The sequence below is a fragment of the Chenopodium album genome, chromosome 2 (genome assembly GCF_948465745.1).
Source record: "Chenopodium album chromosome 2, dcCheAlbu1.1, whole genome shotgun sequence".
Taxonomy (NCBI): Eukaryota; Viridiplantae; Streptophyta; class Magnoliopsida; order Caryophyllales; family Amaranthaceae; genus Chenopodium; species Chenopodium album.
In genome coordinates this window covers 41622490-41637156 of record NC_137835.1, presented here as the reverse complement: position 1 = coordinate 41637156, position 14667 = coordinate 41622490, and the positions used below count along the sequence as shown (strand labels likewise).

The 14667-nt window shown below is 37.7% G+C and overlaps 1 protein-coding gene across 1 annotated transcript in view; it reads right to left on the bottom strand.

The window, feature by feature from the left end:
• Nucleotides 1–14667, bottom strand: part of LOC145585380 (ATP-dependent DNA helicase SRS2-like protein At4g25120) — a 36985-nt gene that overhangs the window by 8882 nt on the left and 13436 nt on the right. Inside the window, exons 17-25 of the mRNA XM_081642086.1 lie at nucleotides 13648–13725; nucleotides 13317–13526; nucleotides 13079–13117; nucleotides 6006–6077; nucleotides 5813–5899; nucleotides 5679–5735; nucleotides 3051–3247; nucleotides 2736–2829; nucleotides 1381–1431 (exon numbers count right to left, since the gene is read on the bottom strand). Of these exons, the coding sequence (XP_081498212.1) occupies nucleotides 1381–1431; nucleotides 2736–2829; nucleotides 3051–3247; nucleotides 5679–5735; nucleotides 5813–5899; nucleotides 6006–6077; nucleotides 13079–13117; nucleotides 13317–13526; nucleotides 13648–13725 (885 nt within the window). The remainder of the gene's footprint in view (nucleotides 1–1380; nucleotides 1432–2735; nucleotides 2830–3050; nucleotides 3248–5678; nucleotides 5736–5812; nucleotides 5900–6005; nucleotides 6078–13078; nucleotides 13118–13316; nucleotides 13527–13647; nucleotides 13726–14667) is intronic.

The window sequence follows — 14667 nt, the reverse complement described above, 5'->3', positions numbered from 1 at the left end:
GTGGGATCCAATATAATTATATTTTATTACCTTTAGATTCCCTCTCCTCAAATTTACCTTTAACTAACCCCACTACCTCCATATTTTATTATTTTCTCCAATTTCTTCTAAAACTCCGCGCATTGAGAAATGGAGCAAGTATTTAAAAACGGAGGGAGTAAAATTTTATTTTAATTTACTACCAACCAAAACCTAAAAATATAGGTTTTGCTACCACTTAATAATTCTGTTACTATTTTCATTTGTGGGGCCCACTCATTTATCTCCTTCCATTTTCTTCTTCTTCTCTTTCCACAAACCACCTCACAGCATCCCAAATTCCCAATTTCCCACCCATTCTCCGGCAACACCACCTACTCCCCGACAACCCCCACCACGCAATTCAATGGGCAACATCCTCACCAAGCACCAAGTAATCTCAACCATTAGATTAATTAAAGGAATTGCAACCTTGAATTGAAACAATTCGATGATAGTGGAGCGATCGCTTGATTACAAGAAGCATCTGCTTCAAGTCCCAATGGATGTTTGAGTTGTAAATGAAGGCTTGATGGCTCCTTGATATTGGAGGTTCGGCGATTATTGTTGGTGTTTAATGGCTGCCGGCGGCAATGAGATTGAGCGATAAGATGTGGTGCGATGGTGATCGTGGTCAATGTGGGTGGTGCTGTTTTTGAGGATGTGCGGGAGGAGCAGGAGCTGTGGGGTTGGAATTGGGGCAGCACCACTGATTGCAGTGGCTAGGCTGCTGCTTGGTTTGAATAGGTGGTGCGAGGTAGAGTTGGTTGGGGGAGCTACAACGTGATGCTGCTATAGGTTTGTGGGGTGGCTGTGCGCAAGGAGCAAGGGAGTTATTAGTGGATTTGTGTGGGTGAAGGTGTGGAGAAGGTTAATAAATATGTGGGATGGAGGTTAAGGTGATAGCAGCAAGGAGGAATAAGTGAGACCCCACAAACGCAAATAGTAACGGAACTGTTAAGTGGTAGAAAAACCTAATTTTTTTAAGTTTTGGGAAGTAGTAAAATAAAACAAAATTTTAGATGGGTAGCAAAAATCAAAGTGGTGCATTTTAGTAGTAGCAAAAGGCAAATTTTCCATTAGTTTATACACATTACAACCTGGCATATATTTCTATCTTCAATAAAGTGAAATCCCATTTTCCATCTTGGATGCCATTAAACTTCACTACCCAGTGATAGGTGCTTCCTAATTCTCCAATTCTAAATAGTCACAAGGCCCATAACTAGATACAAACAAAAAAAAAAAAAAAAAAAAAAAAGCCACTCCACAATGCTAGAATAGAAATTTAATTTAAGGGAAAGAAAAGTAAGGCAATCTCAGGATGGTTACATGAATGAGAAGATTATATGATCAGCATACCTTGTTATTTCCTTTCTTGATATTCAAACGTTCATTGATAACAAAGTTCACCTACAAGCAATGAAAAACCTTAAGCCAATAAACATTGAGGCTAGCATATCAACTTTCAATGAAGAAAAATTAAATGTAATACGTTGTCCCAAAATAAAAGCCTCGTTTGTCTGTAACACAAGTTTTTTAGGAAAGTGACTAAATAATATAAGATAGTGGGGTTTAGTGAAGATGAAAGGAAGATAATGGTGTTTGATTGATTAACAGTGTATAGAAAAAAAAAAAGATAGGGGGATTTGGTTGGTCAAAAACGAAAACAAAAGAAAAATAAATAAATAAATAAAAAGATGAAATGGGACATTAAGAGACAATGGTTTTTTGGGAGAAATGGGACTTTTATTTGGAGACTAAGGGCATACATAACTTCAAGAACTAGGTTATTTACAAAAATCACTGTGTATATAAAAACAACACAATCTAGTCCAAATAAATAAGAAAAATAAAAATAAATAAAAAAAATTACGAGAAACTTAAAGTATAGGAGTACAAAGTACAAAATTAAAGGCTTATATATTGTGCTGGATGAAACTTCCCTAGTATAAGCCTATCTTTTCCAACCTACAAATATCTTCAAGGTGCAAATGTAATTATTTTATCATCAAAATTATTCATCAACAAAAAAAATGTGGATGTTCATTTTACAAAGTTTATCAATGCTATTCTATAAATTGGCATCTCATATAAAATCAATAAATATATTGAATATAACAGGTTGATGAATTTGCAAGGTTCTATCCCAAAAGTCGACATGGCATGTCATGTGCACACAGCAGAACTTATTCCGAATCCACATATATAATGCATCTTACTAGGCAAGCTAAATTATTTATTCCATAGTGATTTCCAACACCAAACCACTATAGAAAAGACAGTATGAAATTACATATCGCATTTTTAATCAAAATTGATGCTGACAAGGATGCATACATTTTCCATTTTCCCTGCTTTTTAAAGTATTTTTAGCTCAACAAATTGAACATCCTATGACAACAACAAACCCTAAACTAAATCCCAGCATTTATGCAAAGTTGGGAAGGAAACATTTTCAATAAATGGGTAATGATAAATGGGAAAATAGAGGTAAAACACCTAAACAAACTAGAAACGCAACAGCAATAACAGATCCTTTCATTGCACAATGATGTTTGAAAACAGCCCACAAGTTAGTTCCAATTTATAATTTGGACCTTGAATCATCCTAGTGTACTATCAAAGTATCAAGGATTGTTATCCTTGATAAGCTATAATTAGTCGATGTCATATCTAGAGACCAAAAAGTAATATTCTTTGTTTCAAAACATTACCTTGTCAAGTAGCCTCTTAGGATCTTGAAAAGCCTTTTTCTTGGCCCATTGATGAAATATTCGTGAAACCAGTGCTCGGTCTTCAACATTGAACCTGTAAACAAGTAATATTAGAATAGATTACAAAGATAAATTCAATAATAATAATAATAAAACCTAAGACATCAAATGCACCATTATAAAATGAACAATTACCACAACAACAACAATAACAAAGCCTTAGTCCCAAAATGATTTGGGGTCAGCTAACATGAATCGTCATAAGAAACCGTCTGATATAGAAAAAGGGACATAAAAGTGCCATTGGGAAATTACTTTTTCAAGAAACTGTTTCCACTTAATGCTTCTATGTTTATCAAATCTTCTGAGGCTTCTATATTTCTTAAATCTTCCGATGCTTTGTCTATCTTGCAGCTAGGAAAATCATTTCCTATTACAGCTTCCCATGGCTCCATAGCTTCAGACTCGATTTTGACAGATAGTTCTTTATTTACAGATAAATTCAAGTCTGCCTGCAAAAACAGAAACATTGCATGCAGCTTCTGAGTTTTGTATCTCCAATAAAGCAAAATTTACTGGAAACACGGAAGTAGTATAGTAAGGTTCAAGAAGCTTAAACATAAACCGAGATATATACTGTGTTCCTGTTGGTGATTACAATTTGCCTTTGTTACCGGCTATTGACTGTTTCTTATTCTATTTTCCAAGAGCTGTCACATTGTCGAGCTGATTAATAAATTAGAATAAATTAGACTTTACGTTTTTGGTTTATTCTAGTTCACATGGCATGCAGCCATGGATGTGTGCCAAGTTACTCTGACACTTCCTTTCACCTTAATTACCCATGTCAGATTATTATTTAATATTTGATACTCATAAATGGGTATGGACCTTTAACACTTGACACTACACTTTGGACAAATTAAAAGGAAGCTTTCCTACAGGTAGCAGAGTTTAATAATTGAACACAGACCCTTCGGCTCCTAAGTGATAAAAAAAAAATATAAAGAAGATGAGTTCTTCTTTCTTTTTTGATTACCTTCGTAGCGTACGTATAAGACCGAATCTGTTTGACTTCTAAAAAAGATTACTTATCCTTAACTTTTCGAGGAATCCTTCATCAGTGGTTGCGAATGACTTATTTTTTCAATCGTTTCGGTCTTGGTTCCATAGGAGCTAGTCAGAAAGATTGCAAAAAAAGAACCATCTGATTTGATTAGTTCTCAATAGCCATGAAATGATCATCTTAGGATGATCAAACAGAAGTGGTAAGCCCTTCCCTTTGTGATGCCCATACCGATGACTAAATAAATAAAATTCCTAGGCGGCATCCAAATCCTATAGGTGGACAGCAAATAACTATGCTCACAGAGGAAAAGACACACAGTTTATAGATTTTATACAAGAAAGCACCATGATACTAGTTATACAATTTTTAAGGTAAATCTGCTGCACAAACAAAAGCCTTGGTATCTCAATTTATTCTTAAGGGTTGGCACTACTAAGAACTTCTACAGCTTAGCAGAAAAGCTGTTCCTGATTCTAATTTCCATCATATCATATATTACGAAATCATATCAAGAAGCGAAAAACAATTATATAACATAGACTCCCTCTCCTGCTATCTCATAAAAATGACTAATTTGACTGTTTAAAAACTTTTAAAATACTAGGGGTGGCTAACGTGCGCGATGCGTGAGCCATAGCTAGCAATATCGGAAAGGTCTTTCGGTTTAGTTTTACATCACAAATTTAGGGCTTGTTTGGCATCATTTTTTGTTTTCAATTTCCTGTTTTTTTTAAAACCAAAAACCAAAAACAGGAAACAAGAAAAAGGTGTTTTCACTTTTTTGTTGTCAGTTTTCAAAATTATTATGATTTTAATAAGTTTATATAATTTTTGATTCATTATGGGAAATATATCATATACTTTTAACAAACAAAAAACCAAAAAACAGAAAACCACATCAATGCCAAACGAACCCTTAGTTGTTAGAAGTATTAATGAGGGAAAATATGTAAACAAATATTTTTTGGGATGTAGGGGTATAAATGTTCGCACACAATACGTAAGAGTTTAAAAAGTAGCTACTTAATATTAATGGGGGCAATTAAATAAATACTTTAAAGGGTATTATTGTCTGAGCACTATTCATAAGAGTTACCTCATACTTTTTAAAAGGTAGGGATATCAGTGTGTCAGCATGAGTTTGCACCTTTTATACCCATGCCAAAACTACCCAGCATTTTTTTAAGTTACTGTTTCAACTGAACCGTGCATCAAATCATTAACAAAACAGACAACATAATATGGGAATTTGGTGAAATGAAGGTATCCACATAATAATACTTTTGTAAGGGCTGCGCTAATTGAGTAATTGAAACATCAGATGGACAGGGTAGTAACTACAACAAAAGAAAAACGAAAAATAAAATAAAAAAAGGGGAGAAAAGTATAAAAGACTGTGGAATTAGAGACCATTGCTAATGTATTACTCCCTCCGTCCCCGAAAGAACGACCCATTTGGGTTGATTTCGTGGGTATTAAGAAAGTTAGTAAAAAGAAGTAAAAGTATATTGGAAAGATAAATTTACATGGGGTTTGTAAAAAAGTAGAGAGACAAAGTAATAAAAGTAGATAGAGAAACAAAATTTTATATGTGGAAGCTAATTTTGCACAAATATTATTGCAAATTGGTGGGGATTTAATGCAAATGGGTCATTCTTTTTGGGACTAAAATTAGGGCAAATGGGTCGTTCTTTCGGGGACGGAGGTAGTACTATGTATTTACAACTCTCACATTAGAAGGCTAAGCATAGGTAATATTGTCATCCTTCAAACACACAAGCCACCAGAGGTACTAGATATAGTAAAAAGCTAACAGCAGGAACTAATATAGCATTCCATATCTGTCTCTAGCACAGAAATAAACACTGATATACCTGAACCTCCAGTAGATGCGTTGGAATCTCTTGAAAAAAACGAGAAGGATGAAGCACCTGAAGTTAAATTCAATGTTGTCAAAATCTGGGAGTATGAAACTCCAAAGAAAGAATGCACTTTTCTAAATAATGACCTGCCAGTTTGAGTCCATTGTCACATATAACATAAAAAGCTTTTTTCGAGCACGAGTCATAGCCACATACAATAGACGCCGTTCTTCCTGCAATTTGCAGATCAAGCAGAACCTTACAAGTTAGGATTTTATAGTTCTCAACTGATTCATGGCAATAAGCATTGCAAAAACTTCAAAGTACAAGGGTGCCCACCTCAAGAGAATTTCCATGTTCCGTAGCAACACCATTATGCTCATGTAACAGTGGAATCTCCGAATCATTTGCCTGGTGCAGATTAGACTTATTTACTGACTTTTCCAAGAAATAGCATGCATATCTATATGGAAAAATACAAGATATAATACATTTTGCAGAACAAAGAACTAACAGAAACTTTAAATTAAACAGTTGAGCCAAACTATTGATCAGAAGCCTTAATATCCAGCAAAACTGGCTGTTAATATAGTTAAGCTTGAAGCAGCCAAATTTCCAGCTCAAGTAGAAAATAAAACAATTTTCTATATAGTCCAGTGTAATAAGCCAATAACATTATCTAAGAAATGTCAACTTATGCTTGTTAATGATATTGAGGCTTACAGAACACAAAAATTAAAGATTTTACAATTTAATAGCTCGTCACTTCAAAAACATATGAAAAAACTTCCTTGGACTTCAATTGAACACTATTATGTTGTTGAGATCATGGTCAAATTCAGGAGAGCACCAGGATATGTGGGCTTGATGATTGTAGGTACATGTCTCTTGAAATATTAGTGAATCAGTTTATTTCGCACTCCCTTTGGTTTTTTTTTTTTTCCCCAATTCAGTGCATTGGTTTTTCTTGGGACTGAGGCTTTTGTAGGTGGTGTTGTTGTGCATCAGTTTGACCGGGAAATAGTTTTAGTATGGTGATTTAAATGTAATAAAACATTGTATTAGTGGAGTTTGTTGGGAATAAAAAAAATTAATATTCCGTTCATGTTTTATTAAGTGTTACACTTTCACTTTTATCATTATTACATAATGGTTTTGACTTGATTAATTTACTAATTTATTAAAATTAAAAAAAATTAAAAAAAAAAAGTGTTACACTTGCTAGCACCAAATGTTAAGCTTGAAGCAACCAAATTTCCAGCTCAAGAGGTTTCCATGGTTCAATTGAGAACTATGACACTCGGATAGTCATGGTATCAAACTACAATGTGCCCAGCCATATGAGACTTGTGTTGCTTTACTTAGCTTGCTCCCCATGCGGAGCTAAGCATCCAAAGTCAAACACTTGTGCTGTTGGGTACCATCGGGAAGGGTTTATTACCTTATATCAGCACAATTCCTTCGACATCCCCACCAAGCGCTTTAAGGATTGGGCCGCCCAGTTCCAACTGCCAACTTAGTAGGGCTTCCCCTATTTCAGTTGGAATTCCAGAAATTTTAGTGTTGTTCGCAAGAAACTTTGCTTTTAAGGACTTACAGCTCACATCCCGCATTATCAAAATTGCATAGTTTTCAAGTTGGAAATAAAAATTAGAGTGGCACCTTGATCTATTGATCACCCTCGTGCACACATCCAGCTTAAATCGGTTCGTCAATTAAGCTAATAAGTTAGTTATAACGCACTACGACTATGAAAACAAGCAATGTAATAAAACTAAAAGCTTAACTTCTCATTAATACGATACAATTTACAATGATGCGTATTTGCAAATAAGCAACAAATAAAACCCAACAAAACATAAAAACATAGATAAGCAACAACAAGACTATACTTAAATCCATAAAGGTTGAACCTCAAGGGGCAAAGAGACCAAACTAAAGTTTTAGACAAGCATACTTTGGGGTAGTCAGGTTGTATTAAGGCAATGGAACCTCCATGTTTCCGTCATCATAACTGAAACAATAGCATAACTGAAACAATAGCCTTTCCAACAAGCCGAGTCATTGGACTTGGCCCCAGCAGCATCCTCTCCTTCATCCTTGTAGGCAAGAAAGGTTAATCACTTCTAGGTCGCCATCATAATGACATTGACTGCCATATCCAACACCCTTTTCCTCTTAACTAGCACCTCAATATCCCCTAGAAACGTTAGTATGGGTCCTTTCAGATTGGAAAAAATGCTCCACTCCAACCCCTAGGGAAGGGACGTGTGAGATGAAGTTGCTACTAACATCCTACACCCTATTGCACCACTTTTCCATTACTTCGGCTTGTCAATCATCCATCTTGAACATCTCGTCAGCCTTAACTTGGTTTCACCACGAGGTTTCTTGAACCCAAGTTTCCCATGGTTCTCCTTCACAAAGGACTTCAGTTGGTTAAGAGAGATAACCAAGGATCACAAGAGTACAACACCTTACCAGCAAGATCCCCTAGGTAAGTAATCCCCCTAGCATACAAAGGATCATCATCAAGTAAATCTTCAAACTCCTTGATAGGGTGAGGGGTGCTTGTCCTTAAAGGAGGCACAAAAGCACTTTGCTCACTAGCAGCAGCACAAGGGCGAGGAGGCTAGTTGGCACTGGTATTGCTCGATACTCCCTTAAGGATATCCCGAGTGAACGTGAGCTTCCTAAGCGGTGGGGTTTGTAAGTCCATGACAGCTTTCCTAATCGAGATGGTGGCCGCATCTTAGTGTGTATACTTTGAGTGCATCTTTGCCTTTCCGACATGTCGGACCAAACTATCATGGGATATTTGTGGACTAAATTTTTTTTTTTCTAAGTTAAGGACCTGAGAGAGTGAGAGGTACATATGATGGTGCCTAGACAAAGTCTAGACTAGCTTAACAACACACAAAGATTAAGGAACACGCATACAAGTAAGAGAAGCACACAACACAAGCACAAGTAGGAATACTTTATGAATTCATGGTACACCAATACAACAATGAGTTTCTCTCTCTAGAGCTCCAATAATTCTCTCTCCAACAAATTAATGTCTTCGCCAATTTATAGGCACTAACTACATCCTATTCAGTTAGGATAACTGCCCTTTACATCCATGATCTAAAGAATTGCCCACTACTTGCATGGTTATTTGGATGCATCTGGACTTGTCCACGTACCAAAGGAAGTTACTTGGGACCCACATCAAAGGTAGGGGAACACTTGATGATCTTTATAGGTCATTGATGCGCTGGCTTGGCTTGAGGCCAGCCTAGTAAGCAAGCAAGATAGCTTGTATGCTGAAGGCAATAGAGTGAACAAGAGTTAAAATCTTTAAAGGTATGCCATGTGGATGATATTTTGAGGTAGGATGCGTTTTTGGTTGCTCTTGGATGACTATCGAAGTCAAACTATTGTGGAGGATTGACAAGCTTTGCTGCAGCAACACCATCATTGATTAAATGCAAAACACCTTGAAAAATGCACATTGTATGAGTGATTTGGGTCAAAAGAGTGGTCTTGACTACGATAACAAAATACTACAGTGCTATTAGGGAACGTTGCTAAGATCAAATGATGGATTGTTCGGGTGATAGTATACAAGGACCTTGAGCAACAAAGGAATCCTAGGCACCACGATCATTATTATGACTTGAGTGGTCAACTTTGAGGGAAAGTTCAAGAATCACTCTAAAATGTTCACAATCGGTGGAACAAGGTGAGACCTTACTACCACGGTACCACCACTTCCCATGAAAAGATGAGAAGATTGCTGAGTCCCCAACAAGAGAGAGAAAACATGGTAGAAATTACTCAAAAATAAGTGGGTCTATTAACCAACAATCAATGTAAATGATTGTGAGTTGGTTAGGGAGCAATGACGATTGTTGCCGACAACATTGAGGTTAGCAAATAACTAACGAAAGTCTTGATGATATAGCTTGCATGTGAATCCCTAGGCACATGAGCACTACCAGCAATGGAAGGCGAGGGTATGCCATCACTTCGGCCCAAAGAACCTGACTGAGGGGTAACCTTTGGGAGGAATGTAAATCATCTTACAAGAGTCTCCATAAGGATGGAGCAACCCTATGAGATTGCCTTCGTAGAAAACGAAAGCAAGTCCAAGGAATCTCATGTTGGCTTTATAAGGGAATATTTAACAAGGGTTTTTGAGGATCTATGATGTTGCTGGAAGCTACGGGATAGCACAACTTCATGACAATAAGGCAAGTCGTGATGGGCACGACAATTCCCGAGTAAGGAACAAATAAAGTCCAAGTTAAAGAGAAAATAAGTGGAGCCCGGATTAAGTGAAGGCATTGTGCTTGGGGAAGCATAGATCGAGTGAGGATCTACCTTTTTAATCTTTAACGAGGGCGTCAACATCATTTAGTGGGGGAGGTTTGTCACAGTTCTTTAGGTGGACCTAGGCAAGGGCGATGACCATCCCGCATAGGCACGCAAGGCTTTTGGGACTCACTTTCCTACGCAAGCAAGTGTATGCTCGGTTCAAGAAGAACAATCCAAGTGAGGCTAAAGCAACTCACAATCATGTCTAAGGCTTGTGAGGTAGTAAGGAATAACTCCATTTGCTTAAATCTTGGTGCTAACAAGTGCTTAGCAAACTAGGCCTAACTTGTGGCTAGCATGCGCGCGCGCACTAAAAGAACCTTATAGTGTTTTGATGAGCAAAAATCCATAACAACATTTGGTATTGATTAAAGGGACTTATTAGAACCTTAATAGATCGGGAACCCATTATTGTGTTATTGTCAATGTGTTCACTAGGTTTACTAGGCTAAAACAAAATAAAGCTCCATAGGGGCGAGTGATCACGCAAGGGTCAAACGCTAAGCAAGGGGTGGCCCTATGGCTAGGAGTCTTGGGCATAATCTTGGACATAGGAAGGCCTATGGGGACTATAGCACATAAGGATGGCTAAGGTGAACACTTGACATGACAAACCAACTTGATGGTCTCAACTAAGGGCAAGTGGGCAGACTAGCCTAGCCAATGGCTTAGTACGATGCATGCTAGCCCGACAAAGTGTGGTTTGATGTAGGGATGTGTTTGGGATCATGTAAGGAAGTCTCTACAGTCACTACTATGGCGGGATGATTTCTAGGGTTTCGAGCGTAGTAGTGACTGTAGAGACTTCCTAGGATGCATCGTATTTATAGAGAAGGATTAGGTTTAGGGTTTCGAGCATTCTGCCGCAGCAGATGTCGCGCGCAACAGATGAAGTTGCGCGCGGCATCCTAGCGCAAGTTACAGAGTTGCGCTGCTATGTGCAGCGCGACTTTTTCTTGCGCGCGGCTTTATGGTAAGATTCGATTTTATATTTTCCGTATAATTTCCGAATAATTACAAATCTTCCGCAGCGCAACTATGAAAGTTGCGCTGGGTGTCGCGCGCAACTGAAATAGTTGCGCGCGGCAGCCAGCGCACTTTGTGAGACGCGCGCGGCTTTTTCTGCGGCAGCACTAAGTTTTAACCTAGGCGCTCCTAAATCCTTCATTATTAGGGTTTAAGCACGGGCTTAAGCCTAATTATGATCGGGTTTAGTTAATTGGACCTTTGTTTTGGCTTTTCTTTAATTTGGGCTAGTCTCTGTGTTTTGAGGCTTAACCAGTTTTCCATAAGTATTCTTCACTTTGATCCAACACAAAGATGGGGACAGGAGGCCAAAAGTAGATATCTACACAATGCAGTGCCAACGAGCCTCCCCGCCCTTGTAATGCTAGTGAGCAAAGTGCTTTCATGCCTCCTTCGAGGACAAGCACCCCTTAGCCTACCAAGGAGTTGGAAGATTTACTTAATGATGATCCTTTGTAAGCTAGGGTGATGACTTACCTAGGGGATCTTGCTAGTGAGGTGATGTACTCCGATGATCCTTGGTTGTTTCTTAACCACTTAAAGCCCCTTGTCAAGGAGAACTGTGGGAAACTTGGTTCAACCCTAAGGACCCTTAGACCTCGTGGTGGAACCAAGTTAAGGCTGATGAGATGTTCAAGATGGATGATTGACAAGTCGAAGAAATGGATAAGTGGTACAATAGGGTATAGGATGAGCAACTTTATCTCACACGTCCCTTCCCTAAGGGTGGGAGTGGAGCATTTTGTCCAATCTATTGCCTAAAGCACCCATACTAACGCTTCTAATGCAGGTGGTTGCCACAAGGAGTCTCAGGTGTGAACAGGGATAGTGAGGTGCCACTCAAGAGGACAAGGGAGTTGGCAAAGGAAATCAATGTAATCACGGTAACAACCAAGGTTGTGGAAGTGATTGACCTCTCCTGACTCCGAGGATGAAGGAGCAGATGTTGTTGGGGACATGTTCATGTTTGATTGACCTGACTAGTTGGAAAGGTTATCATTCAGTAATTATGAGGGAAACATGGTGGTTCCATGACTTCCATCGCCTTAATACTACCCGACTACCCCAAAGTATGCTCGTCTAAAACCTAAGTTTGGCTTCTTTGCCCCTTGAAGTTTGAGGATATCTTTTGTGGATTTATGTTTAGTCTAGGTTGATGATATCAGGTCGGGACATATGCCATTTTTTCAACTACCCGAAGATCCAAGTACCCGCATTTTCGGGTACCCGAATTTTTTCAACTGCCCAAAGATCCGAGTACTCGCATTTTTGGGTAATTCGGGTACCCGGATCTGAACACCCCTAGTTGGAACTGGGGTTTACGCACAATTTTTGAAGCGCTTGGTGGGGATGTCTAAGGAATTGTACTGATAAAGGGTAATAAACCCTTCCCGATGGAACCTTATAGCATAAGCGTTTAACTTTGCATGCTTAGCTTCGCATGGGAAGCAAGCTAAGTGAAGCAACACAAGTCCCAAACGGCTAGGCACATGGTTGTTTGTACCATGACTATCTCAATGTCATAGTTCTCGTCCTTCTCGATCGAACCATGGGAACCTCTTTGAATATAGAGGACTGCATTAAGCATCCGAGCAACTAGTGTGTTGCACCCATGCTAGACTAGTTTGGAGCAAAGGAGGAAATAATCCTCATTGCTGGACATTGCGGATTACCCTTGTGAAGGATCAGCTAATACATGGATAACCCTTGATGACCTTTATAGGTTAGTGATGCGAAGGAGAGAGAGAGATATGAAGAAAAAAAGGGGGGAAGTGATGCACTTGAATAAAAACGGCTGATTTAGGAAAGTAAAGCACTTATAAAAAATGGAAAGAGAATTTAATTAATAGATGGGCTCCAAAACCATAAGTGAATCTATAATATGCATAACCTTTTGCAAATGACAAAATTCTATACTAAGAACTGACTAGACTCATAATCTAACATAGACATTCTTTTTAATGAAGGCACATACAACCACTCACTCCGTAGGTGATTATGCCAAAATATACATATTAACTTACCTTGACTATGAACACAATGTCCCATTCCAAGCCTTTTGACTGCAAAATACACAAGGATAAAATAATGTGTAAGATATTCCTGTTTTCACAATATACCACTATGGAACCAAATCACAAAACATATAGCAGGTGATAGCAGACTATGCAAACTAAATTCTTCTTTTTTATCTGCATCTTTTGTCACCAATGGCGGTGTGAGAACAGAGTGCTTTTCACAACATTAAATCATGGAAATAACCTGATGAATGGTAGTCAATGTGACTGAATCTAGATTATCTCGTCTCCTTGAGTGAAAATTTTCCTTCTCCCTTTCAGATATATAGTCCACAAAAGCCTGAAGTACATGAATACAACCTTTGTTTTCCACAATATCATCCAGTACAGTTTTTCTTGGAACAGATTGTGATGATAAAAAATCATTCACATCATCTAGTAAGTATTGAAGCACCTGCAAAATGGCAGACAAACACAATCAGCAATTAATATTGGAAACCTATTTTCAAAGAATAAAGAGGTTTGCTGTTTAAAATGCAATGTGTTTCACTGATCCTTATAAAGCACACGCTTACAGATCTGAGATCATTGTCTTCATTCAGTAGTTTCCCTCCATCAACACTAATTACTGCCCGCTGTTCAAGAAGGTATTTCTGTGACAATAAAATATCAGAGCAATAAGCAAATAGGGTGAGGATTGGAAATATTTTTTTCATACATAATTACATGTCAATACACATAATATTTCCTCCGTTATTTATAACAACAATTGCCTTTATGGAAGATTCACATTAATAGTAACAATCCTCTAATGGGAAGCATTTCAGACCTAAAGTTAGACCTTGCCCTAGTTTATTTGACTCTCTCTCTTCTTTTTTTCATCTAATCACAAGAGTAAAGTTGGGCCACAAGGTTGGGCCACCTATATGGTGGGCCTACCCTTTTTCGATTTCTTAATCTTTGTGCCCAACCCAATTGATGCAATTAATACAGAACGGAGTTATTACATATCAATAAAGCAATGCAAGTCACAAGATCTTAAATTCTTCTCTCATTAGACTAACAAAAGCTCGTATTACAAAGAATATATTTGTGGTTATGCCTAAAATTGGTGAAATTCTCATTTGTATCTATTCAACATGCTAGGATATGTAAGGAGAGCTCTTCAAGCTATTGCTATGCATAATTGTTTTCACATTTTGCAAGTAATTCCTAAGATAAAAACTTTACTGGTGCATAATAAGTTCAATGAAATTGAAAAGTGAAATTCTTTTGATGGGATGGCCTAAATACTAACGTTGACACTTATGTTCCATGAAACAAGGAAGACCGATAATTAAAGTAATTAAACAAAAATTTAGCAGCTCTGCAACGTTTTAGTCAAGTTTTTGCTAATTCCCTTATTTCGAATGAAAAACAAAGGAGAAATGGTTACTAATGTCAACAACATAAGCCACAAAAATAATGCACAAGTGTGCGGACTGATACAAGAACAAGAACAGCTGCAGAAACTTTTAAGACAACTTCACCAAACTCCATTTAACATTAGTTTTTCTTTATAAGTTACTCAAAGAAATGTTAGCTGTAGCTTTGCG